The following is a 26,066-nucleotide window of genomic DNA, read 5'->3' as shown; positions in this document are numbered from 1 at the left end:
GCATACTAACTGTATTGGGTGTCCTAATAGAAATCAGTAGTTAATGAAAGTGTATTGAGATTTTGCACTGACTTGCACTGATATTTGTAGCTGTTATCTCTAGAGTAATTTGTGCAGGCTATCTGTGAATGACATGTGTACAATATTTTCTGTTTGTTTGATGAATTCTAAATAGCACGACATTTTAGAGTGAAATGCCATAATTACAAATTGTCACTGGTTTTTCCATCAAAGTACTGCTTTCAATATATTATAATATTTGGGCAAGCTTAGACCTTAAGAAAAGACAAGCTGAGTGTGATAAGTTGCCGACTGGCAAAGTGATCAGCCAGCAGGAAGGGCAATCAGCAGTCACTGGCCTCATTGTAATTCTGAACTAAGTATTAGGGGTCTCTCCAGTTCTAATTGATAAACTGAAAGCAGTGATGACAGAATGCTCTGAAATTAGGAAGTGAAAAGTAAGCACTTTTGATGAAGTGCTGAACAGATTTTGGGTCTTTTCTGAGATAATTATGTGCTAGTAATGTGATTCAATGTGGTCACTGTTGGGATGAGAGCTAATAGTATCCATAGCCTGTTACAGTGCATCTCTGGACATAAAAATTTAAATGCTGGCAAATCAAGCCTCAGATGGTCATATCAAATGACTCAAATAGATGACTCTAATAGTCATCCTTGCTTTAATTTTTGCATGTGACTTAACCTTCTGAAAGGCTAAGAATGTAAAGATATGTAAAGATATTTTAATATCTGGTGATAGAAAAAAAGTAGAAATTAAATACATATTGTTCATGATTTTAGCTGGAATGTGTCAGTAGCAGCTTTATTTCAAACCAGATAGAAGAAAATACTGTGCTGATAATGTATATAACTTTCAGTTTAATATTATTTAACCAGTTTACCCTGTTCAGGCTTTCAGAAAAAGATAAAAAGCTAGTATTAATAGATGATGTTAAGGGGTTCCTATGAGAACTTGTCATTTTGTACCAGAGATGTGAGGAAAAAAAGTTGAATAGTGGTTTTGTAAGTTAAATGTTTGCTCTTCTTCTCAACTAACATTTGTTATGTTGTTAATAGACCCATAGGGGAGCAAAAAACAGTGGATGAAGATTGCTTTCTTTTCACTAGAAGTTCCTCTGGTTGATTTCAGATCATCCTGTGCAAGTGTTGGAGTGCAGCTCTGGTAGTTATTGATTAAGTGATGGAAAGTTTACTGAAAGTTATTTGTGTAGAGACAAAATTGGAGCCCTTCATCTTCAGGATGAAGTAGTTTCATTTAGTTGTTTGGGTTTTTGTTGGTTTTTTGTTTGACAGGTTGTGGTGTCCACTAACATTGCTGAGACATCATTGACAATAGACGGTGTAGTGTTTGTGATTGATCCTGGCTTTGCAAAACAGAAGGTAAGTGCTATTTTTTTCTTTTTATAGTAGGAAAGTTGATGGAATCTGTTTTGCTTAGGCTACTCTTCCCTTTGCAAACACTGACAGGTTTTTTCAGTTGAAATCTTGAGCTTCGTTGGTTTGGATTTGTTTTGTTTTTAACTTATGATTTTTAGGGTTTGCACTCAGTCCATGAACTTCAGATAGAATAATTTTATTTTAAAAAAAGAAAAACGTGAGAATTTTGTGCTAGACTTGGAATATAGTTTTTTTAGATACTTTAGGAAGGGTAGTTTAGTACTATGTGTCTATGCTGGAGGATGCTCAAGTAAAACAAACTGTATGAAAGTAAATAAAAGTGGTTCTAGAAGCCTCCTCTTATTTTAAGTCACCATAGAAAACACCAGCACTAAAATGAAAAGAAATGATCCTGCCGTTTCATGTCAGTATTTATCATGTACTCTTGCAGCCTTGTGTAATCAAGCTCGTATTGTGGTTCTTGGAACATCATAGGATGTTCAGAGGAACTGAAGTAGCTTTCCTACAGTCAACCCAATAACTACATAAAATAAAATATGAATTTCATTGTCTTCATTCAGTTTTTTCACTAAATGTAGCTTTCTTTATAACTTGGTTACCTAGTCTTTTCCTTTAATAGTGGTGCACATTGTCAGCCTTTTTAACTTGTGCAAAATGAGACAGACACACAGCAGAATGTGAGTACAGCCGATGTGTTTTTATGCGCAAATTTCAATCACCATGAAGGCTGAACTTTTTTCACGCATAGGTCTTTTTACAGAACTAGTACAGGACTTTACTTCTAGAATAAGAACTAAAGTTTCTTTTCATGTTTTATACTGAATCATACAAGAAAGGTCTTAAAACGTGGACTGAGAATGTCTTCAGGTGAAACTACTGTTTGACTACTGCCTTTGTTTTCAGTGTATTCCTTTTCCCTGAGCCCTATTGAGTTGGCAAGGGCTTCTGTTTAGGTTTGATTGCAGTGGAAATTTTACAGTAAATAGTAGCAGATATTTTGTACTGTGATAGTCTGCATGTATCCTTGAAATACAGTTTTGTTTTGTCATCAGCCTGATCTTTACAGTTGCATAGAACCTTGATACTAGATTTTTCTCATCTCTAGAATATGATTATTCAATCTCATAGTTATATCAAGACAACATTTTAATGGGATTTTTTGAGCATCATGAGTGTTTAGTACTCTGTAGAGCAAATTGGACACATTCCTTTTGCCATGAAAATCTTCTCTAAAAATGCGTTGAAGAGCAGGGAGCCTGGCAGGAGTTGCTGTTAAAAGACGAATAAGAAATGCTGTTCTCTAGGCAGTTGTATTTGAAGCTCTCCAGAGTCTTTTGTAGCCAGTTTTTTAAAATTTTCACATAGATACAACTTGAGCAGAAGCTGTGTTTAAAAATAAGTTTAAAGGAGTTTGGGTAGTTGTGTCCTATCCATGAAAACTGTTTATTCTTTTACTTTCTGTCCTTCTCTGCCTCTACTTTGAAATAGGTGTACAATCCTCGTATCAGAGTGGAGTCTCTGCTGGTCACTGCGATCAGTAAAGCGTCTGCCCAGCAGCGAGCTGGCCGTGCTGGTCGTACTCGGCCAGGCAAGTGCTTCAGGCTTTATACAGAGAAAGCCTACAAAACTGAAATGCAGGTAAGATGGTGGTTTTTACATTGTGTTTATAAGAATGTCTGATTCAGGTTGTTGAGTGCTGTGCTGTTAAACAAAATTAGAATTTAAATGCTTCTGTAGTATAAAGTGTCTGGAGAAGTGTTACAAATTTTCTTTTTTTTTTTTCCCCCCTCATCCCCCCAGGACAACACATACCCTGAAATTTTGAGGTCTAACTTAGGATCTGTAGTATTACAGCTCAAGAAGCTTGGTATAGATGATTTGGTGCACTTTGATTTTATGGATCCTCCAGGTATCTCTTTCCATCTTTCCAATCTTTATTTTTGTGGCTATTTTATATATGACAACATGGCATAAATTCTCTCATTGTTTTTTTTCTGGGTTTTTTAATTTTTTTTTTATTGTAATCTATAAGCAATGTCTTTTGTTTATCCTGAAATTCAGTGCTTTGTGTCATATATCCAAGCAAGCTTTTTCTTTCTATATAAGAGCTTTCAGTGGAACCAAGGAAGCTACTGAAAGCCCCTTGCCTTCAAAGAATAACAGAAAATTCTTGACATTAGAAAGTCTGTTACATCACCTTGATTACACATCCTAATTGTGCAATCAGTTAACAACTGTTTGTAAACAAAATGGGCTGGCGTTTTTAAAGCTGAATACATGGTTTGGCTCAAACTCTAATTTATATACATGTTTCTTCTAAGTGTTAAATATTCGTATATGCTTCAGAAATAACTGGGTTATATAGTTAATCAAAAATGTAAATTAGTCATAAATAGTTGTGTTTTTTTCCCCTAAAATAAAAATCAGACATAGTCTGTAAGTTTTTAAATAGTTCTACAGAACAATTTGTTCTGTGCAACATGTATGATAGCTTAACAGAAAGACTTTTGGATTTCCTTCTGTTTTTCTTTATGGATTAAAAGTGACTGTGTGAGGAATGCAAGATAAAGAGAACATTCTTAACTGGCTTTCTGAAAGACTGTAGGTATCTAGAGTTGATATGGCTGACACATTAGGATTATTGATCTATTTAGTATGGAACAAGGGAAAAAATATCTGCAGGGAGAAGTGATATTACTGGTACTGAATATTTCACAATGCTGTCTGAATTTTGAAAAGCAGTAATCTTCAAATATTCACAGCTTGTGATTGAGTTTAAAGCTTTTCTAAATAGTGTTCCGTCCTTGCCGCCCCCATTCATTCATGCTTGGGTGTGTATTTCTGGATTTGGTAACAGTTTTACATTTGGATGCTAGTGAATGGAGAACAAAAAAAAAACCCCACCAAAATCTAAAACACTAAACCTAATAATAGTCTGTGCTTCCTTGGTTTTTGCTGATTCAGAGCCGTTTGGTTAATGTGTGAATTTACATATTTTTTTCTTTCAGCTCCCGAAACTCTGATGAGAGCCTTAGAGCTTTTGAATTATCTGGCTGCTTTAAATGATGATGGAGATTTGACTGAGTTGGGATCCATGATGGCTGAATTTCCATTGGATCCACAGCTGGCTAAAATGGTTATTGCAAGCTGTGACTACAACTGTTCTAATGAGGTCCTATCTATTACTGCCATGTTGTCAGGTAATAGCAGGAAAAGAGAAACTAAACAAATTGCGTATCTTCAGTTTGGGGAAAATTTCATTTTCCCACATCAGAAAAATAACATAAATATATTTTTAATAAAGTTAGAATTGCTTCTTCATATATGGGTTCAGTTATTATGGATTTATCTTGAGACCTTGAAGCTAGTGATTAGTAATGTTGGAAACTAGTACATTAAATTATCTAAGAGTGTACTCCTAACATCAGTTAAAAATATATATATTTGAATTGTTAGGAGTGGGGAATCAGGCTAGTGGAACAGAATTTTCCATTTAGGTTCATAGCCAGGCCCAGAAATGCATCTTGGCCACTAATCTTTATGGTAGTAAAATCTATTTTGTATTGTGCATTCTTCTGCACTTTGATAAATAACAGTCTTCCCAAAGGGGTTGGAGTATAATTTATATTAAATCGTCAGCTTGTATATGATATATTTTTCAGTCATTAAATGACAAAACTGGAGAACGGTCAGTACTTTCAAAGGGAAAAAAGAAACTTGGAAGAAAAATGTATTTTTATAAGAATTAACTGAGATGTACAGTTGTACTCTGCTGCTGTTACATGAATAGCTCTGTGTCAGAGCAGAGCTGTATGCATAGAGTGCTTAATGAGAGGAAAATTTACCAAGCAAACCTTGTATTTCATTTCCCCATTGTGTAAAAGTGACTTTGTTTTGTAACTAGAGGTCATAGGATGAACAGCAGGTTTTAATCTGTTATGAAAATGGGGGTGTTCATACTCATAAGTACTCTTTTGTCTTTGGGATTTATTTACCTTTGGTAATTTACCAGACTCTCCACAGTGCAGGTGTATTGCTGACATGCCTAACTTGGTTGGATAGAGAAAAAGAAAAGTTTTGACTAAGTGTAAAATCTGTTGCTTCAGTTTAGTCTTACAGTATATTTATATGAAAGTTTTAAAGAACAAGTTAAAATGTTTATTCAGAGTTATGATTGTTCAGACTCAGAGCAGATGGGCAGGGCAGAATCATAATACTTTTCTTTAATTAAATGGTAGGCTTAATTGCGGAGGTGGTGGTAGGTTGGTGCCTGTCTTTCTCTTCTCCTTCCCCTTCTCCCCCCAGGATCTACCATTTTTTTTGTCCGTGGCCTTCAACTGATTTGCCTTACTCCTCCTTTTCCCAGGCCATGTTACCTACTGTTTTTTTAAACCACAGTTAATATAATAATAAGTAAATTTTGGGGGGGAAAAACAAAAAAAATTGATTGAAACTGATTAATGTGAGGGCTGTAACCAAAACTCTAAAAAACTACTCTTATAAAACCCATAGTCCTGGTCTCTGTGAGGATTGTTTCCCAAAGTAAGCATTTTAGAGCAGCAGCATAATTATGTGTTTTGGTGGATTAAGCGCACATAAAGATTGTCAGGTTGTTGATAGCAATCCATATATTTAGTTTGGACTGAATGGGAAACTAGGTGACAGAGCAAAAATAGCATTAAATAAATGAGCAGATTAAATTATGATACTACATTTTAGAAGAGCCATGGTGTCATGCTGTGGTATGGAAAGTACTATCACTTTTCAAAACACTGAGTTAAGACAGTGATAGAATAATCTGGCTTTTGCTTTTATTGGTATCAGTTAGAAATGAAAATACACTTGATATTATCTCTTTTTTCAAATGCAGGGCCCATTATACAGGGTGTTTATTTCACACCTGCATTTCCATTTTCTTTAATGCATTGGTCTTTGTTGATTTGTTACCAAAATTCACTGTTACAGTGTGATTATTTTTTCTTTTTTCTCAAGTTGCATCTGGTATTCAGCTCCCAATATCTCGTGCTTTGGGGCTTTTATGCAAATTTAAGAATGAAGAAAAACTACATAACTGTGCAAAAAAGCCCTCATTTGATAGGGATACATCATATGCAAAGAGGTGTTCTCATGTGATTGCAAGGCTTCACTTAATGAAAAAACTCATGTAGTCCCAAGCAGCTGGAAAAACATGAAGGATTTTTAGTATTTAATAATTAATTTTATTGAAATTTAACCTCTTAAAAATTGCACTTACTTAAAACCAAACTGGTCTATTTTCTGGTGTAGATCTCTATAAAGTAAATCACAAAATGGGTAAGGCTGGAAGGAATCACAGTGGGTGGTCTGGTGCAACCTCCCTGCTCCAGCAGATCTCTTATAACTACTTTCAAGATCTTGTGGATTGATAGTAACCTTACAACATACTAGAATGTTGACAGACCATGAATTAAGTTGGCTGCAATACTATTTATGGTCTTGGCTAGTTTGTGTCTGGAGAATTAATGATGAAACATGATTTTTGGATGGAAGTGAGATGAGTCAGATGTGTGTAAGAGAATATAATGATAGACCCCATCATGTTGCATTTCTTGATATATAATTTTTATTTGAAGTAGTGCCAAAGGACGGTTTAACCTTCCACCACTACCGCTACCATCACAGCCTTTAGACTTAATACCTTCATTCACATATTTGTATACCAGTGCTGATAGCAATACCATGTGGGAAGAGATTTGACTGGTGTGTTCTGTCTAGTAACAGACTTGCAATACTCAAATCTCAAGTTGGTTTAGACTGTGCCAGTACACTACAGTTTCAGAACTATTTACTTTGTTGGGGCTTTCTGAAGAAGCAAATTTGAAATTAAAGTATTTCATTCTATATGGTACTAGCTCCTGGTAGAGCTATCAGCACTGGATTTGAACTAAGGTCTGTTTAGCCTTCCAGTCTGTGTAGGTAACCTTGATGGCCTTCAGACTAGTGATTTTGATGCATACATATAATTCTATTAAAATCATCAGGTACTCTGTAGCTTTGAAACCCTCTTGTCTTACAGATGTGGTTAGGTGTTGATGTACCAAATCAAGGTAGTAAACAGTCCAAGATGCAGTTGGAGGCCATCCTGCCCTGCCCTATGCTCTGTGAACTGACCTAGCTAGGCCTTGTTCCTCTATCTGTGAATGCGTGACTCATCGATATGGGCGTTTGTGTTGGGCCCATACCAACCTTGTTTAGTCCCACAGTGTTTTGTTCGCCCCACGGAAGCAAAGAAAGCAGCAGATGAAGCCAAGATGAGGTTTGCCCACATAGATGGAGATCATTTGACGTTGCTGAATGTCTACCATGCTTTCAAGCAAAGTAAGTCTGTGTCTGTTATAATAAAAATATTTGTTATGCTTTGTGCTGCTAGCTTCTGTTTTTGGGTTCCAAGTACACTTGAAAGGCTTTGGTTTTATTATTTAAGTGCTACTTTCCTTTAGGGGTCAAACAAAACAAAAAAACTACCCAAGCAATCTTGTAATAAACTGATGAGCATGCAAACAAGCCAGGCTTTAAAATCAATGCTGGGTAACCTTGGACAGAAGAAAGCAAGTGTGCCTGTAATTAAGAAATATTGGAAGTTTATCTAACATTAATTATAAAAAAATCTGCATAATTGCTTAGTGATTTTTCAGGGAGAGCAGTGCAGAAAAAATTGTGAATTTGGAGAAGGATATGTTCCTAGAAGAAAAACGTTTTTAATCCTAACTTCTTAATGTAGTTAGGAATTCTCTAATAAGGGTTTGGAACAGATTGAGAGGCAAAGGAATTATGCATCAAGAAGAAGTAAGATAGACTGTGTGATACATATCTTTCAAGTATGTCATTTCTGTGGATGGAATTTTAGAGAAAATGTATGATCCTCTTCAACATAGCTGAAATATATTTTAGCAGCTTAAAAAAAGGTAAGAATGAACAGATGAAGCTAGGAGTTCTCTTGAAAAATGAGAAAGTGACCCACTGTTTTTAACAGTCACTTATATTGGTGGCAAATAGACTGCTAGCCATGTAAACTTTGGTGCTCCAGTTATTCTTCCCCATTAGCAAACAAAAAGCAAACAGTCTTTTTACCCTGAGTGAAAAGAAATGCAGCTTATGCCTCTTTCTGTTACAGGTTTGATTTAAAAAATTTGTATTGAAACTGTCTAACACTGTCATTATGTGACAATCCAAAATAAATGCAAAAGTACATATACATTCAGTTTACAATACAAATGATAGCTGAGAAACTTTCATTAAATATCTATAAGCTAGAAATGTGTTGCTTGTTTTTTTACTGTTAGCTTGTTCATTAATAGGATCCAGAATGTCTGGTAGACAATTTGTGCATGTTTCTGGAAGCCTTTAATACTCAGGTTACTGAGGGATGGAATTATTTCAGGAATCATTTTCTGAAATTGTGAATTGACTTCTGGGATCAGAGGACAAAATGCTATTACTCTTTGTATCTAGAACAATGTAAAATATCTATGGGTTCTCTGTGATGCATAGTTTGGTTGGCTCAGAAAGTAATATGCTATGGTACTGTACAGTAGAATCATAACTGTACCACAGCTTCATTCGTACTTCATTTATAATATATTCTGTAAGATAAAGTGCAAGAAAGAACTTGGACTTACCTCGACTTCCATAACCTTCAGTCTTTTCAGTGCAGTTTAAGAAAAGTCTCTTCTTTCTTAGAGTTACCTTAAGTTTTAATTCTTAAGGCTAGCTTTGTTGGATTATTAAACTGAAAAAGATTAGAAGAGCACTACTTGGAAAGTCAGAATTTCTAGGTAGAACTGGGTTTCTTGATGTGAAACATGCAGGTATATATACTGACAGAATGGCTGAGGCTTGCTGTTTCATCGGATTTCTCAGAGCTGTCAGCAGTAGGAACAGTTAGAGTACAGAGTTGTGTTACAGTGGCTGTATTTTCCCAGTCACATTTACTTAAACTGCTGCAAGGTGTGTCACACTTAGAACAGACTATTTGCATAGTTCTCAGCTGTTATTTGGGTGCTTAATTTAAGTAGGGTTTCATTTCTCAAGTACAGCATAGTTACATACAGTTGTCTTGTATGTTTATTGCATGCTGCAGTTAAAGGCTGTGCAGTGTTCCTGACACCACATTATGTTTTACACTTCACGTTTAGAAGATGTTTTTTCTAGTTCCAGGATGGGATTTTTGAAGTGTCCAAAATTTAGTGGTGTGGTATTTCAGTAAAACAGCAGTGATTCTGTCTATATTAAATTGGTGAGAGGAAAAAATCCTGCTTTTCTTCTGTCCTGACCATGTGCTTCATGAATATAAAAGTTTTGGCAAGTTACCTAGTGCAAGAAATCGACTGAATAAACCAAGAACTGTTAGGATTTATAAAAGTTTATGGATATTTTTTTTCTGGTTCATCTCACTGATGAATCGGTTAGTTGCTATTTTATTTACTTGTTCTAATTTTGATTCATGTTTTCTAATGTTGCAGATCATGAGTCGGTTCAGTGGTGTTATGACAACTTCATTAACTACAGGTCCCTGATGTCTGCAGACAATGTACGCCAACAGCTGTCACGAATCATGGATAGATTTAATTTGCCTCGTAGAAGCACAGATTTTACCAGCCGAGACTATTACATCAACATAAGAAAGGCATTAGTTACTGGGTATTTCATGCAGGTATGTATGTATTGTCATAGGGAAATCAGTTCAGTGTTTGTGGCTCATAATGTTAGTATCATTGTTATAATTTACTAAAGCTTAATAAATGTTACTTAAATTACACTTGGCTAACTATACTGCCATGTAATCTTTTGTCAGATTGCTAGGTGATGACTCAAGTAGCACATTCTTTAGTCAAATGGAAAAAAAGTTCTAGGCAGTCTTACCAGTGTATTAAAATCCCCTTTCTGGCATGACCATTCATGAAGTAACTACATAAAACATTCCAAAGTAACTGCAGAATACGTAGTTCTAAAGTTACTTGTAATCTGATACCAAAATGGGAAGTACAGTGGTATGTAAATATGAAAAATACATGATCTTTACAGAAAGAGAGTATTTTCTTTTGTATATTTTTCTATATTTGTATTTCACTTTTCAATTACATGGGTCAGATACTGGAGTACTGGAGCACTTCTGTAATCTCAAGATATATACTGTTTGAAATGCGTTTGCCACTTGAGCCAGGATGCTGTGGAAGCCAGTCTCCACTGCTGCCACCTGCATGCTTTGCATTTCAGGTTAAGCATGCCCTAAGCTAGAATGCAGGCTGCTTGGGTTTTTGTTTGTTACTTTTTTGTTTGGTTTTGGTGCTCTTTCCCCTTAATCCCATCCTGCTGTGTTTTTTCTCTTCAACTTTCATCCTTAGGACTGCTAGAGTCTCTTTGCTGGCTCTTGCATATACAGACTGAATCTTCATCCTCCTTGACTCTGGACTGTTGTGATAATGGTTTTCATAACAAAAAAAGCATTTGACACATCTCTGCAACATCTCTGCTAGAGCCTAATAGCTTGCTTCTGGAGAGCACAATCTTGTTGTCTTTAAGAGGCTGACCAGTGCTCATGGCATCTCCTAATTTTGTCCTTGGGCTGCACTCTCATGGTGTTTAAACACAAACACTTGCCAGTTGGTCAGTGCTGTGCAGGTGAAGATGGCATGGGCCTGACAAGCACTGGAATTACACCCAAACTGGGGCATAGGCTTGGGCACCCTGTCCTTAAACCGCCCCTGCCAAGTGCTGTCTCCAGGGCTCAGCCAGCCAGTCTGCAACAGAAACATCTTCCTGGGTTTTCAGAATACAGAAATATCAATGTCAGCAACTGCATTTCACTGTAATGCAAATGGGAGATTAAGGCTGTTGGCTGCTTTTAAATAATTAAATGGTTCTAAAGCCCTACTTGCTGTAACCTTTCAGACAAGTAGGCTTGTAACTGTGTTCAGTCCTTGAATTTGGGACATGTTTTCTGCATATTTCTTGGCAAATGCTTCAGAACACATTCCCATCTATACCTTTAATTCTGTAAATGTTTTGAAAGACAAAGAACAGTTCTACCCACCATTCGTTTTGGGCCCTAGGCAGGTCTGAGTGCCACAGCTGCGCTTTCGTTTGGCACTATACCCCATGCCTTCTTTCACTTAATTGGACCTGTGGGCAGGCTGTGTACTTGGAATTTGGTGTGTTCTCGGTTTTGTTTCCTCTAATTGATGTTTTGCTGTTAAAAAACACCTATTCTCATGCATGGGGAGCTGCACCAGTGTTGGTGCGAGTAGATTTTTGGTCTCTGTGTCTTAGGAGTTAAAGATCTGACTTGGTATTTTTGTTGTGAATAGAGTAGTAAGTAGGCTCAGGCAGATGAAAATTAAAGCATGCCTGGAGGTCTCCTTGGGCTTCCATGGTCAGTAGGTTTTTACTGCCTCCCTCACCCAAAACGCCTAATTGAATTTTTGGGGTGTATCAAGAAGTAGCTATAGCAGACCTCTTTAAACTGTTTGGAGTGGAAGCCATTTCAGCTGTGACTCTTCTGCTTCAAAGTGTTTCAGTCTATTTTAGTTTGAGTTTATTCAACTCTTTAAACCTTTATGATAGTGTGGTATGTATTTGACCTTGACTCTGAACCTTCTATGATGAATCCACATTGCTTTAAGAAATCCTCAGTAGAAAAATTTTAAATGCTCAGATGTTATTTACCATCAGATGAAGTACTTAACAATTGTAGTCTGTATACTCATTACACCCTCTTCAGGCTGATATTCAGGCTGTAGCATTTGGGGGTTCTTGTTCAGGAAACCTTAGTAATGAAATGCATACATCATCCTTTGTCCTCTTAGTACAGGACATATGTGGAATTCCAAGTGTGGGCACTTGTGAAATGTGTGCTATAGATAGGTTCTGCATTTAAAGTACTGAAGTCTGTGGACAACACATGGCAGAAGTTGATTCTTCAAATTTTCTAAATTTGAAAAGGCAGTGTGAAGCTGAAAAAGCAGTAACAGCCATTGTCTTGAAATACTTCTAATTTGTTGCGTTGTTTATACTTTGGTAATTGCCTACTGTCCTAAAAGTAGTCACAAAATTTCACTGTTGAATTTTCTGAACTAACCAAGGCCTGTGGTTTAGGTCAGACAGTTTAGACTTATACTGACTATTGTAATAGTACTGGTTATGTAATCAGTACTAAATACTGTATGTTTACCTGCCTTCAGTTGTGTGTCAGAGACAGATAAATGTGAAAGTTCTGCTGGTGATGAATCATCTCTTTACCCTTCATATTTAAATGCAAAATTGAATTCCAGTAAATCTGCTATGGACAAGCAAAGTGAATAGTAAAACAATTTAAAACTGTCAACAGTTCTGTGTATAGTAAAACTTCTGGAAAGATAGATATTGACAAGAAGTTAAATGTTGTTCAATTTTTGTGCTGTGTCTCAGATTTCTTCTAGTTCTTGTAATGCAAAACTTGTAAAAATTACTGTATCACACATCAGAATATGCAAAGGATATGTAAAATACAGCAAGAGTGATCTTTGCAAAAAGAGAAGTACTGATTTCTCAATTATTTTGTCCCAAACATAGCCTGTCTTAGAAAGGAAGAGAAATTGGCATGTTGTAAAACTATAATATATTTGTAATTTGGTAGTAATGTTCCAGAACTAGGTATAGATTATTTCTCCTACTTCTGTTAAGTAACTAAGCATACTTTAGAAAAATCTAAGTAGGATAAATACTGTAGCTTAGTGTTAGTTGGGGATCAAAATAAGTAACAAGAAGAGGTAACCCCTCATTGGAGGCTTATCACCGATATCCATTGAAAACTCAGCATAGAATCTTTAAAGTGTTAATAGTAGCTGAAGTAACTGTGGCTAAGATTAAGCAAAAAGTAGTTATGCTACAGAAAGTAAGCTAAGGAAACAAATTGGAAAAGGCAAGCAAATGACAGAATATCTTAAGGATGGGTCATCGTCCTCATAGCGATTTTTTTTTTTTTTTTTTTTATCAGTTGTCAAAAGCAGCCTAGGTCTTTATCGTTGTATTTTCATTCTAGTATTGAAGACAGAACAAGAACTGATAGTTGAACATTTGAATCAGAATTTACAGGTGGAAACAAATCCTGTGTTTTCAAATCAATGGATCAGGTTGGAAGGGACCACAGTTGGATTATCTGGTCCAACCTCCCTGCTAAAACAGAGTCATCCTAGAGAACATGGCACAGGATTGTGTTGAGACTGTTCTGGAATATCTCCAGTGAAGGAAACCACAAACTCTCTGGACAGTCTCTTTCAGTGCTCTGTCAGTGCATAGTAAAAAGTTCTTTCTCATGTTTAAATGAAACTTCAGTCCGTTTCTGTCTGTTGCTTCTTGTCTATTGCTTGGCAACACAGAAAAGAGGCTGGCTCCTTCCTCCTGCCACCCTCCCTTCAGATACTCATAGGCACTGATGAGGTCTCTGTTCCTGAGGCTGAAGCTCCCTCAGCCTTTCATCATAACAGAGGTGCTCCAGTCCTTTCATCATCCTTATAGCCCTTCTGTGCACTTGCTCCAGGAGCTCCATGTCTCTCCCTTGTGTTGAGGAGCCCAGATCTGAAGACTTCAGATGGATCTCTCTAGGGCTGAGTAGAGGGGCACTCATCCTGCAAGCAATGTTCTTCTAATGCACCCCGGGATACCACTGGCCCTCTTTGCTAGAAAGATATAGAGATTGAGCTCAAAATCTTTCTTGGGAGATGTGACTTTGTCACATAGACTATATATATATCATGGTCACTACAGAGGATAACCTTAAATGACCAATACTGTACAGGAAGTTAGTTGTCAGATGAGTTGCCTTCTAATTAAAATCTCATTCTGGATGCTGCTCAGTCTTTGGTGCTTATTTCTTGTATGGAATTATGTATATTTTGAAATTTTTACATAATCAGGCTCCTCCAATAATAGAATGCTAATAAAATAAACCTCTGACACAAAGGTAGTCATTGGTGCATTTAATAGTATTCATTTTGCTCTTTAAGAATGCAGAAGAGTGGTGTAAAACTTTTTAATACATTCAGAAACACTTTTGCGTGTGCTGCAAGCAGAAATTTTGGAAATCCAGGCAACTGCCCGGGTTCCTTTGGTGTGCATGTTGTCATTGTTTTGTCAGAAAGAACAAGGACCAATCATTTCCCTAAACTGTCAACTAGCATGTCACAATATATAGCCTTAAATCTAAATGGGCTGGATCTTATGATACTATTCCTGCTTTTGACCTTTCAAGTGCATTTGGATTGTGTGTTAATGTTTGATTGAAGACCCCTGACTTCACCCTCTAGGTTCAATGATACAATAGCTAATAAATAGGCACAAGCATACTTAAAATTTCGGAGGAGTGTGTGTGATTCTTATTAAAGTTGCGTGAGAAGCGAAACATTTTCCTCTGGTGGTATGTGCCATTATTTCCATTTGGGTTTGTCATGTTCATAAAAATATTACAGTTGTCTCTAAATCAGCCATGTGGGCTTTCTGGGGCTGCAGAGTAATCTGTTGCAGGGATACATGGGCTAGCTTGGCACTTGCCCATTCTTTTAGAGTCATGTTCAGACAGCATAATTCTTTGGTGATCTCAGGGTTCAGGTATGTTCTGTAGTATCTTGCTTGCTACCACCACTCATCAAAAAATGAACCCACTTCCTAGACAAACTTTGTCTAGGATCTTGTATTTTCTGTGGAAGCTCATGCTCTGTACTCTGAAAAGTATCACAGAATGGTTGAGGTGAAAGGGCCCTCTGGAGAGCACCTGGTCCAACCACCCCTGTGTTTACAGGCACTGGTATTGCTTGTAAGACAGGGTTTCAGAGAAGTGATATAAGCTCCCTCCCATTTATACTTGTTTGCCCCCTTATGTCAGTCTTGGTGCCTGCCTGAGCCCATTCTAAATCCATTCAGCTCAGTGACCTGGTAGGCCACATACAGAGTGGAAGCAAGAATGGGCTCAGTCAGCTGTGCTGGAGTAGTGCAGACCAGGAATGAGCAGGAAAATGTAGCAGCTGGCAGATCACTCTGGAGCCATAGGTTCACTGTGTATTTCCCCACAGAGTAGCCATCATTAACCCTGAAATTCTTTACCAAGGGATGTGCCAATGAGCACACTCTGTAGAAACATCTAAAGAGGACAAATACTGCAACTCACTGATACCTCAGAATTGAAGCCAGTCACGATAGTGTGTTACCACCTGAAGGTGGCTTGTCCTTGATATCAGTGGTCTAAGGAAACATTTTCTTTGTATTTCTTTGAGTTTGCTTCAGAATTATGCAAAGTCAATAAGAAACATAGCTCTGCCATTACAGATTACATGGAAGAGGAAATTGTATTTGGGAAAGGTAGAGTATAATACTTTACTGTTTTAATACATATGAGTGAGACTGAGGTGCTAAAGGTAAATTGTATTAAATTTAACAGCACACTTTTCTAGAATGAAATCTAAATAATTCATTATTATGTCCTTTCCTAGGAAGAGCTAGAACAGATAAAACAGATATTTTTGTATGCATGTGTACTTCAGATCTGAAAAATGAAACTGATTTTTAAACAAAACTTAATTTAAAAGAAATCATAATCCCACAGTGAAGTGCTGTATTTGTGCTAGGCCTGTGACAGATAAGTGTCTAGTCTAGTCTGGTTTGCACCTATACGGCTGTTTATATCACAGATGTTGTATTAAGTTGAATAAAATTAGGCCTAAATCATTACAGACAGTGTGCTGTTAATCTCCATTTAAAGGAACCACTTCTGTTTCCTAGACTTGAAATAAAGTGTTATCTCTCAATTCTTTTGTGACAAAATTTGCAGTCTATTGAAATACTTTGTTCTACTCCTAAAACATGTTCTGGATATTAATGTGGTAATGTTTTAAAGAGAAGCACACTCTTAGTAATTTCTTGGTAAAGAGGTATTCTGGCTTAAAACTTGCGGTAGCTGCTGCTTTAGAAGGCCTGAGGTTTTAATCTAATAGGTGGAATTTGCTGTTGACTAGGCAGAAAAAAAGGTGAAATATACATACGAATTCAAGAAAACCAGGAAATACACAGCCTGTATTAAAGGAGAACAACTAATGAGCTTACTAAAAATGTCTTTTTGATGTCTTTCAGCTGTTGCCCAACCTATTTAATCTTTTTACTTCCTCTGTATGTGTATATATATGTAATGAGATGAGGTTATTTTCAATTACTGGTATCAAAGGGTTAATTTTAGTTACTTGTTCTGTTAGATTAGCTGTTTGTACAGAGGATATTATTCTAAGGATAACTGTCTGCTTTACCAAATCTTAATGAGCTAGGTATCGGAGTATCTTGGCAAGGCAGGCATTATTCCCTTTCACAGAGCAAGAAGCTTAGTCAGAGGAAGGTTAATTGATTTTCACCAAGGTCACAGCACAAGTGTGTTGCTGAACCTACATTTTCCAGCTCTGAAGCTCATGCTGTAGTGAGACCTCTCTCATAAAAGGATAACATTGTGGCTTACTGGTCCCACAGTGGCTACTGCAAATGAAATGCTTGAAGCAGATGTCTGTAGTGTACCACAGTTGACTTTGTGTGATGTTGCAAACCTGTCCAGTATATATTCCCTTCCAGTACTTTGTGTTTGCATTGCTGCTGTTCTAATAATGATTATTCTCTTTGGGTGATAATTATTTTTGTATGTTGCTTGAATTGTGTATTAGAATATACACTTACCATGGTAGTTAGCAAAAACATCTGGCATCTTGATTGTCTATAAAAAGCATGAATACTTGAAGTGGTCAAGTAATGTGCCAAATTTAGATGAGGTTTGAAAGTTGGGTTAGTATGTTTTGTATAGAGCACTTAACAATCAGCTTGAAATTGCTTCATTTAAAAATTGCCTGTGTTAATGAAAAAACGTCTTTTTATTTAGGTGGCACATTTGGAGCGAACAGGGCATTACTTAACAGTGAAAGATAACCAGGTGGTGCAGTTGCATCCTTCCACTGTTCTTGATCACAAACCAGAATGGGTGCTGTATAATGAATTTGTCCTTACAACGAAGAATTACATCCGGACATGTACAGACATCAAGCCAGAATGGTAAGCTAGAGTCTTGCAACAGTCATGATCTACTGTAGAGTTCTTGGTATTTTGGGTTTTTTTCCCTTTTGTTAAGCTGAGGTAATTCTTTTCACTTTCCCTGAAGCTAGTTTTACAAAAATGGTTTGAGGAATGGCAATGGTATGGACTTCAGATCTTGTAGATGATTAAAGGTTTTCTTTGTGGGTACTTGTGCTTGTTCGTGGGTTTTGTGTTTAGACCTCTGATGCCTTGACTTTGTGCAGTGCACAGCTTGACTTAGAACCAGTTACTTCAGTAAGCTTGGAGTTGTGAGGTTTGGGGGTATGTCACAGTACCCACTTGCATACCTGAGTTAGGAAATACCAGTACCTCAGTATCAGTGCTTCTGTTCTCAAGATCTAGGACAACTTCTGTTCTGACTTTTTTCAGAAGGCTCTGAACAGCATTTCATGTCTTCTTAAAATTCTAAGGAAATATGTGATAATAGTGCTACAATTTGACACGTCACGATAATTATTCATCAGCTGAGTGTAGCAAGGAAATCAGAAGCCTGAATCTGCAGACAAGCAGAGATGTGAAGCATCTTGCCTGTCTTTAAGGTTGTACTTCAACTACCAGGTTGTAGTAAGCTTTGGGGACATAGCTCTTCAGTTGCTGTAATTTTACTGTTGCGCAGGAAGAGTTTAAAGATTCATAAGCTGGAAAGTACAGCATATGTATTTATATTGTCTGTAGTATCTTAATGGAAAATGTCTTTGAATCCCTGCTTAGAAATCTTGTTTCAACAAACACTGTCTAACCTAAAGCACATCCTATGGCCTTGGTTGTATTTTTAAGTTTAAAACAGCTGAGGCTGAACTGTACTCTGACACAAGTGGATGTTTGCATAGACTTCGGTGGCTGATGGTCTCTGACATTAAGTGGAGGCTCTGGCTGTGTGGGTTACCATGTCAGGTATGAAGCACCAGGAAGAGTCTGGAAGGGGCACATGGCCAGACAGGAGCATCTTATAAGACTCGTGTGCATGCTTTTTGCTTTGGACTTGGACACTTGCTCAGGATGGCACTGCGATTTTAGATACGTGTGCATGTGTGTAAATTTCAGTTAGTCTTAGAATTGCAGAATGAACTGAAAATAATGGATAACCATTGTTTCCTTCAGTTGTAGAACCTCTCTAAGATGCATCTTAAAGTTTGAGTATCAGTAACAAGCTTTTCCTTTTTTGACAGGCTGGTGAAAATTGCCCCTCAATATTATGACATGAGCAATTTTCCACAGTGCGAAGCAAAGAGACAGTTGGATCGCATCATTGCCAAACTTCAGTCCAAGGAATACTCACAGTACTGAATTTATGCTTTGAACTGAAGTTATTCAGAGGACAGCTTTAAGAGATGAAAGGATTCAAAGTTCAAGTTGTGCTCTTCACTTTGGTTCAATAATGGCCTTTATTTGAAAGCTTTTTAATTTTTCTTTACAGTAAATATTCCATTCTGATTTCATAAATTAAACATTTATGCCTCCCTTTTGTGTTGACACTGTAGCTCATACTGGAAAAGCTAATCAATGTTTTGCAGTTTATTGAAAGTAGTTCTATATATAACAATGTTATAAGCATTTCTTTAGAAATGGTTGAAAATGCTTCTAAAAATGTGATTATCGACCATGGTATGCATGATCGTTGTAATTGTTGACATTCCTTTTAGAAGTTGTGAAATGTTACAACTTGTGCTTCTGTAGACACAATCTTTGGCTTCAGTACAAAGGTACTGACTTCAATAAAGTCTATTTATACTAATTTTGTGCCACAGTATGTCAGTATTTCTATTGTTTTGATTGAAATATGAGAAGCCCATTTAGTCTCCCATTAAACTGCTGTTTGATTGACATGGCAGTAATTTAATATTTTAATATTAAAAGTACAGATGTTTAAGCAGCACAATGATGATATAATATGATGCATACAATGTTGATCCCTTGCAAACTTCTTAAAATTATTTAGGAAAACTCAGAATGCATGCAGATGTGTTAGGAGGATGCCTTCTTCCAACATAGCCCTAAATATTTCTCAGACAGAACTGTAGTAGCGTGTCCTATAAAGTGAAGTGTGTGTGTGGCCAGGTAGAAATTGTCCTGCTGGGCAATGTTCAGGTACTGTTTAGGATCAACACAATAGCATAAGTGACACTGTAGATCAAATCACACTGCACTGTTGTAATTTCATAGTGATTTTTTGTGAAATATGATTTGACAGCATAATCCCATGAGGAATTTATAGTAAAATTTGATCACAGGGCTGGAGCACCTCTCTTAGAAGGACAGGCTGAGAAGGTTGGTATTGTTCAGCCTGGAGAAAAGGAGGAGACCTTATTGTGGCCTTAAAATACCTCCAGAGGTTTTAGAAGAATGACTGAGGATTTTTACCAGGGTCTGTGGTAAAAGCTTTTGCAAGTGACAGGACAAGGGGCAATGATTTTATTCTGGTAGAGGGTAGATTGAGATTCGACATAAGGAAGAAATTTGTCACTGTGAAAGTGGTGAGGCACTGCAGGAGATTGTCCAAGGAATTGTGGGTGCCCAGTCCCTGGAGTGTTCAGGTCAAGTGGGATGGGGCTTTGAGAAGCCTGGTCTAGTGCAAGGTGTCCTTGCCCATGGCAGGAGGGTTGGAACTAAATGATCTTTAAGGTCTGTTTGAACCCAATCCATTCTGTGGTTTAATGTATTTGATCAGATTTCTATTTTTCCCTCCCCCTGGAATGCTGAGCTTTGGTCCTTCTGGCAAAGAGCAGCTGGATCAGCTCTTGCTGAAACTGGTTCCCTTAGGAAGAGAGCGGTGCTGCTGTCATGCAGTAAGGTTGAAGCAAAAATAGGTTAGATTTGCAGAGCTGCTAACTAACCTCAGACTAATTTTAAGCACTCATGTTTGGGGTATCCTATCCTATTTAAATCATAGCACTGGGCTATAAAATTACTTTTAATAATTAGGATTTTATTCCAGTTCCAACTTTTTTTTTAATTGCTACTTCTATGATAGAAGTTTTGAAAACTTCGTTAGCAACTAAAATAGTAATAGTGAAGATAAAAATGTCAGAAGATTAGAATTTATGTGGATTTATAATGCAGTAGAGTTGGGAGTCTGTCTTGGGTTTGCTAAGTGAGAGGGAATGTGAGATGAGTCTGGACTTTCCTGCCCTACCAAACCATTTTCAGTAGGAAGGAAAGAAAGAGCTTCATTCTGCATCATAATGTCAAACTAGATTGTGTTTACTGATTGCAGTTAGAAGAGGTTTTATTTGAAACAGGAATTCTGAACTTCTTAAGCAACTGGATTTCAAACTAGTATTCCTGAACATGCAAATGTTGATTTTGCAAATTGCTGCTCTGGGATGACTCAGGCTGGATATGTGGGGTTTCCTGATGATTCCTTATCCTCTGTGTGGTGAGCAGAAGGGGTTGCTTTGTGCAATGCTGAAAAACGATTGCTCCCCAGGTAAGAATTGCTCTAGTATTTGTGTGCAGCCTTCAGCTCAACGGTGTAGAACCACCTTCGGCCTGACTTTGCCCAGGTCTGGCAAGGGCCACAGACAGTTCTCTGCACGAAACACCTTAGGGACCCCAGAACCAGCTGGCATCAGCTGCTGTCGCTTGGGTCCTTGGGGATGTGGGAGCAGATGGCTATGGCTGTGAGTGGAACTTGACACAGGAAAGACTTTGGCTTGTGTTGGTGGTTTTCTTTTTCCTTGAATTGTCATACCCACAAGCTCAGCTTGGGCTGTGACAGCTGACCTGGGCTCTTTCACTCTACTCTGCCTTTGCTACCAGGAATGCAAATACTACTGGCCAAACTCATGTCCTCTGAGAGCTGTGCAACCCTGCCACCTTCCAATTAAGCTGGTGACACCTGGGCTTAATTGGAAGGCTGGCGGTGTCCCAGCTGTCACTGGGGACAGAGCAGGCCGGGTGCCCCCACCTCTCCTGCGAGCAACGGGAAACAGCTTTCCTGCTGGGATACTGATGGAATCTGGGGGATAGTACTTCAGGAAGACATAGAAGCCTTGACACCTGGGGAACCTATTGCATTTGATACTTGCATGACACTTGTGTATTCCTGAAAAATACTCCCCTTTATTGAAGAACCGACAAAGCACTTGCAATACTCGAGTTGAGGACTAAAGCATTTCCTTACAGGGGACTGTGTGTGCTGTGTATAGAGTTATTCCTTCGCTAAGAATTGAGTAGTGGAGAATGGCCCCGGGGTTGGAGTGGCTTTGTGCAGTTTGTTCTCTGCCCAGTACTGATCTCAACTGAGACCATGCAAGGGTTCAGGGTAGAAACAGGCTCCCTTAAATCACTGTGGGTACCTTAAGAGTTACGGCAAATCTCACTTTTGATGTAATTTTAGAGCCATATAGCAGTGGGAGGGGAGCCAGATGTCTAAGAAGTCAGTATCTGAAGGAGTAATGACAGGGACAGCAGGGCTTCTTGAGGTAGGATATTTCCTGACTCCTACAGGGAGCCACCTCCTTAGCTACCGCTGTCTCAGGGGTACATGCACGCAGAGGAACTTGGGTTTGAGAGTAGCTCTGGGGGTTTTTCAGTTCACTGTTGAAAGGTAAAACCTTGTTCCTTTTTTTCTGATGGGGAAAATGTCAAAAAAGGTTGCCCAGAGAAGCAAAAGAAGACCAAGAAGGAGGCATAGGAATTAAACTGCTTCATCTATGAGTGTAGGGAGGTTACTGCCTCCCTCTTAAACATTTTAAAAATACTCAGAGCTCTGCCCATCATCAGAGCTCTGGCTGCTTATACTTACATACTTATGCAGAATGCAGGAAATAAGGGGAAAAGTTGGAAATCAAGAGTTTGCTGATGTCAAATAGAAATTCAGCTTCTGTTTTGTTCTGTGAAAAGCCACAACTGACTACAAGACACTGGGCTCTTTTTGCTGGTCTGAGGAGCGAGAGTTCCTAAATAAAAGTACAGAGTTGCCCCCAGCAGCTGCAGCACTTGCTGTTCTGCTGTGTTCCCTGCCTTGCTGATGCCACTTTAGAGTGTTCAGACTGCTAGCCAAGGGTGTACATGTATTTTGGAGCAGAGAGGAACTGCTCCTTAGGATTAATTGGTAATCTGCTTTGGAACAATCTAAAAGGAAAAGTGATGTATTGTTTCCTTGGAGTGATCTTTTTATCAGAGACATTCTGATGTTTTTTGAAAATATTTGTATATAATAAACTATTTAATACAGTGCGGGACTTTTGAAAATACAAAATATGGATTAGATGACAGGAAAGCTACGCAGTGAAAGAAGTTTATTTTTTGAAAAGAGGAAGTCTTCCGTCTTAATTGTGCTGCTGTGTAATACCTCAGAGCAGTAAAGGGCTAGTATCAGTGTGAGGTAATAACTGTATTTAGGTTTGTTTGACACAGAGGTAGTTACTAATGGCTAAGTACATGTGGTTAGGGACATATCTTCATTATGGAGATACAAAGAAGTGACCAGTGTTTAGATTAGCACTTAGAATTTTTGTCAGGGAATAGAATAAATGGTGACTCCATGCTTTGCCATATTCTGATGTCATAAAAACGCCTGAACTCTTGCTTTTGGGAGATCTGTATGTACTGCAGTTCTAAAGACAGATGGTGACATTCCTTTGGGGTTTACAGGAATGTCTTCATTCTTTGTACCTGTGTCCATTCATGGAAGGTAGAGAGCAGCTGGTATGGGCCAGCCTGGGTTGATGTGTTCTGTATCACTTTGGTTAGTTTTGTCTGCTCACCACCTCCCTTTTTGGATCAGGGCTTGTGACACAGCATTGGTTTGTGACATGTAACTTGCAGCCTGCACTGCTACACAGTGCATGCTGGAAACTGCTCATTATTTGCCATAAGAAATGCAGCTTAAAGCAAAAATGCTGACATTAGATTTCACCACTGTCATGGTTTCATTTGAAAAGATACCACAGCCGAAATCAAAAGGCAAAAGAGTTTTCCTTCCATCCAGTCCAGCTACAATTATTAATTTTTAATCAGATTGCTCTAGTTCATTTCTAATAACATATAGCAATAAAAAGCCATAGCACACTATGACAGTAGAAAGCAGAGTTATAATAAAGTACACAAATTTATTCACTTACTGGAGTTTGTGAAGATTGGACATTTATCTTGGTTTTAGAACAGCTGAGAGTTTTAATAATAAACATATTTTACTATTAGAAGTATAATCTTACTCTGGTAGTTTGTTGACCTTTCAAAATTATTTCACTTACTCTGGTAGTTTATTGACCTAAATTTATTTAACTTCATAGCTATGTATGTGACATTTGATTTACGTGAAGCAGAGGGAAAAACGATCTACTTGGTCAGCCTTACCTCTGACACTGGTAGCTTTGTTTTGGGGTACGTATGCTTCCTGGAACTGTTCCTAGAATTGGGCATCGGTTCCCAGTAATTCAAATGTCTCATATTTTTAAGCTTCAAACAGGCAGCTTTAAAACCAGAAAGAAACCATTATGAGAGCGTTTGCCCCTCTCTTCAGTTTTTCTTTCACAAATGATAAGCTTGGGCTGCCTTTTAATTGGTTAACTGATGCGTTTGAGATAAGTGGTTGACATCAAGGAGATTGAAGCTTTACTATCAAGGGATTAAACTAAATATGGTAACAGCAGTAAAATAACATTCCTGTAGAGGTGATAATAAGACTAGTTCTGCTGATTGTAGGTGTTTGATCTTGCAGTTTCAACTCATATAGTGGTTTCTCAGGAGCACTGAATGTATGTTGGACAGATGATAAAAAATTTTCATTTGTGTACATCTCAGCTCTGAGTGGTTCTTCCAGCTGTGAAAGCTATGCAGTAGTTTTGTTGTATAGAAAAATAAAACATAGCACAAATTAATGCTGATAATAAATATTTCTTGTGGCTTTAAACGTGTTATTTTGGGTTGGTCTTATTCCTTTAGCTAAAGTAGGCCTCTTGCCTTCCATTTGAATTCAGTGTTTATTTTGTGAGCCTATTCCATTAATGTTCCCAGCCTCATTGCTTCCAGCAGCATAAACAATAAACACTTAAAGCATCAGCTCTTACCAGGCTCCATTGAGTGGAGGGCCACTGGTGGATTGTATTTCCTGAATGCTTTGTCTATTTAAACATTCAGCTGAGCAGTCAAACCACTTCTACTTATATTAGTAACCAGTGTTAACCTCAAAAATAGAAACCTTTTCAGCTTTATGAAAATGCTAGTGTTTGATATCAAAATTTCTGTATTACTTTAAAGACTCAGACTTAATTTGACCTTTCAAACCTTAGAATCATATCTTTGAGGTTGTTTCATTTTGCATGTTGAATAACAAGTAACTGATAAGCCTTTACTGTGACAGGGACAGTATCATTCTTTTAAAGAAATTAATGCCCTTTGAACCCTTCCTAAAAGGTTTACAGTTTGTACAGAAAAGCTTACAATTTGTACAGCAGCAGCAGCAGGTTTGAAGCAGTGTGAGTTTCTCAAAGCAGCTGTCCAAGAGGGCATTGACAGCTTTGTTCTAATGTGTTACTGGTTATACAATATAATGGAAGTAAACTCAAATTACTGCTGCTTCTACATACTTTAAACAAATAATTTGATTAGGAGCAGAAATCAAATACAAGAATTGGCAAGAATTTATAATTCCAGTCTTGATGTTTATAATATGTGCCCTGTTTGTTGAAAACTGACATTTAATATTCTGTAAGTTTATGGACAATGAAGTTTCTCCTTGTAAGGAAACCAGTGTTAAAGTGTTTTTGCTCTCAAGCTCCTTGCTGGACTTGCTGCTATGTAAATCCAAACACTATTCAAATGTCTGTTCTCTACATTCTCAAGCATTGTCAAATACAAGGTTGAATAGTAATGCAGTGGTTCTGACTCTTCTGCAGCATACAGAAATCCTGCTTGTTTCTGGAGGAGAATTATGGAGAGAAAAGTGAATAGGAAAATCTCACTTTGAGATCTCATTCATAATCACATTTCTTCTTCACAAAATAATTGCCTCTAATGGATATTATTTTTGCAAGTAAAGATTAAGGATACAAATGTAGTCTAATGGCTTGATATGAGACTAATGTTTAGATCTCTCATTAGGTACAGTGAGATCTCAGAAATTAATTTGCTTTTATTTTTAGCAAACTAATTTGATCATAAAAACCACTCTACAAATGCTGTGTTTTCTAGACTCAGAGTAGAGCTTCCTAAATGAAGAACAAAGTCAACAGCAAATCTTTGTTCTTACTACTTAAAAAACTTAAACATTAAAAAACCTGCTTTAAGAAGAACAGTTTATTCTTTCCCTTGATTTTGGCCAATATGTAAAGAAAAGGACATGGGCTTACAAGCTGCAAAACCATTTCTGGTACAAATGTGTGCCTAGATTTTCTCCTAACAAGGTTTGTTTTTCTTAATTGGCTCAAATATGATGTCACTGAAGAAATCCAAACTTAGTGTTCTGTCAAAACCCTTTGAAATATCTATCAATTATTTCTGAGGCTTTGCTGCCTCTTTGTGGTATTTCTTGTGTAAAAATGGAATTCTGTATTGATCAAAGCTTT

At 37.5% G+C, this 26,066-nt stretch overlaps 1 protein-coding gene across 2 annotated transcripts in view; it reads left to right on the top strand.

Annotated features, from left to right (window-relative positions):
- Positions 1-19,288, top strand: part of DHX15 (DEAH-box helicase 15) — a 44,755-nt gene extending 25,467 nt beyond the window's left edge. For both annotated transcript variants that reach the window (XM_014885154.2, XM_088163224.1), the window contains exons 7-14: positions 1,315-1,401; positions 2,908-3,057; positions 3,220-3,328; positions 4,428-4,619; positions 7,654-7,776; positions 9,921-10,111; positions 17,342-17,511; positions 18,723-19,288. In XM_014885154.2, coding sequence (XP_014740640.1) covers positions 1,315-1,401; positions 2,908-3,057; positions 3,220-3,328; positions 4,428-4,619; positions 7,654-7,776; positions 9,921-10,111; positions 17,342-17,511; positions 18,723-18,840 — 1,140 coding nt within the window. In that variant the 3' untranslated portion in view covers positions 18,841-19,288. The remainder of the gene's footprint in view (positions 1-1,314; positions 1,402-2,907; positions 3,058-3,219; positions 3,329-4,427; positions 4,620-7,653; positions 7,777-9,920; positions 10,112-17,341; positions 17,512-18,722) is intronic.
- The last annotated feature ends 6,778 nt before the right edge of the window (positions 19,289-26,066 follow it).

The sequence above is a fragment of the Sturnus vulgaris genome, chromosome 4 (assembly GCF_052056855.1).
Source record: "Sturnus vulgaris isolate bStuVul1 chromosome 4, bStuVul1.hap1, whole genome shotgun sequence".
Lineage (NCBI taxonomy): Eukaryota > Metazoa > Chordata > Aves > Passeriformes > Sturnidae > Sturnus > Sturnus vulgaris.
This window is presented reverse-complemented; position numbering and strand designations above follow the sequence as displayed.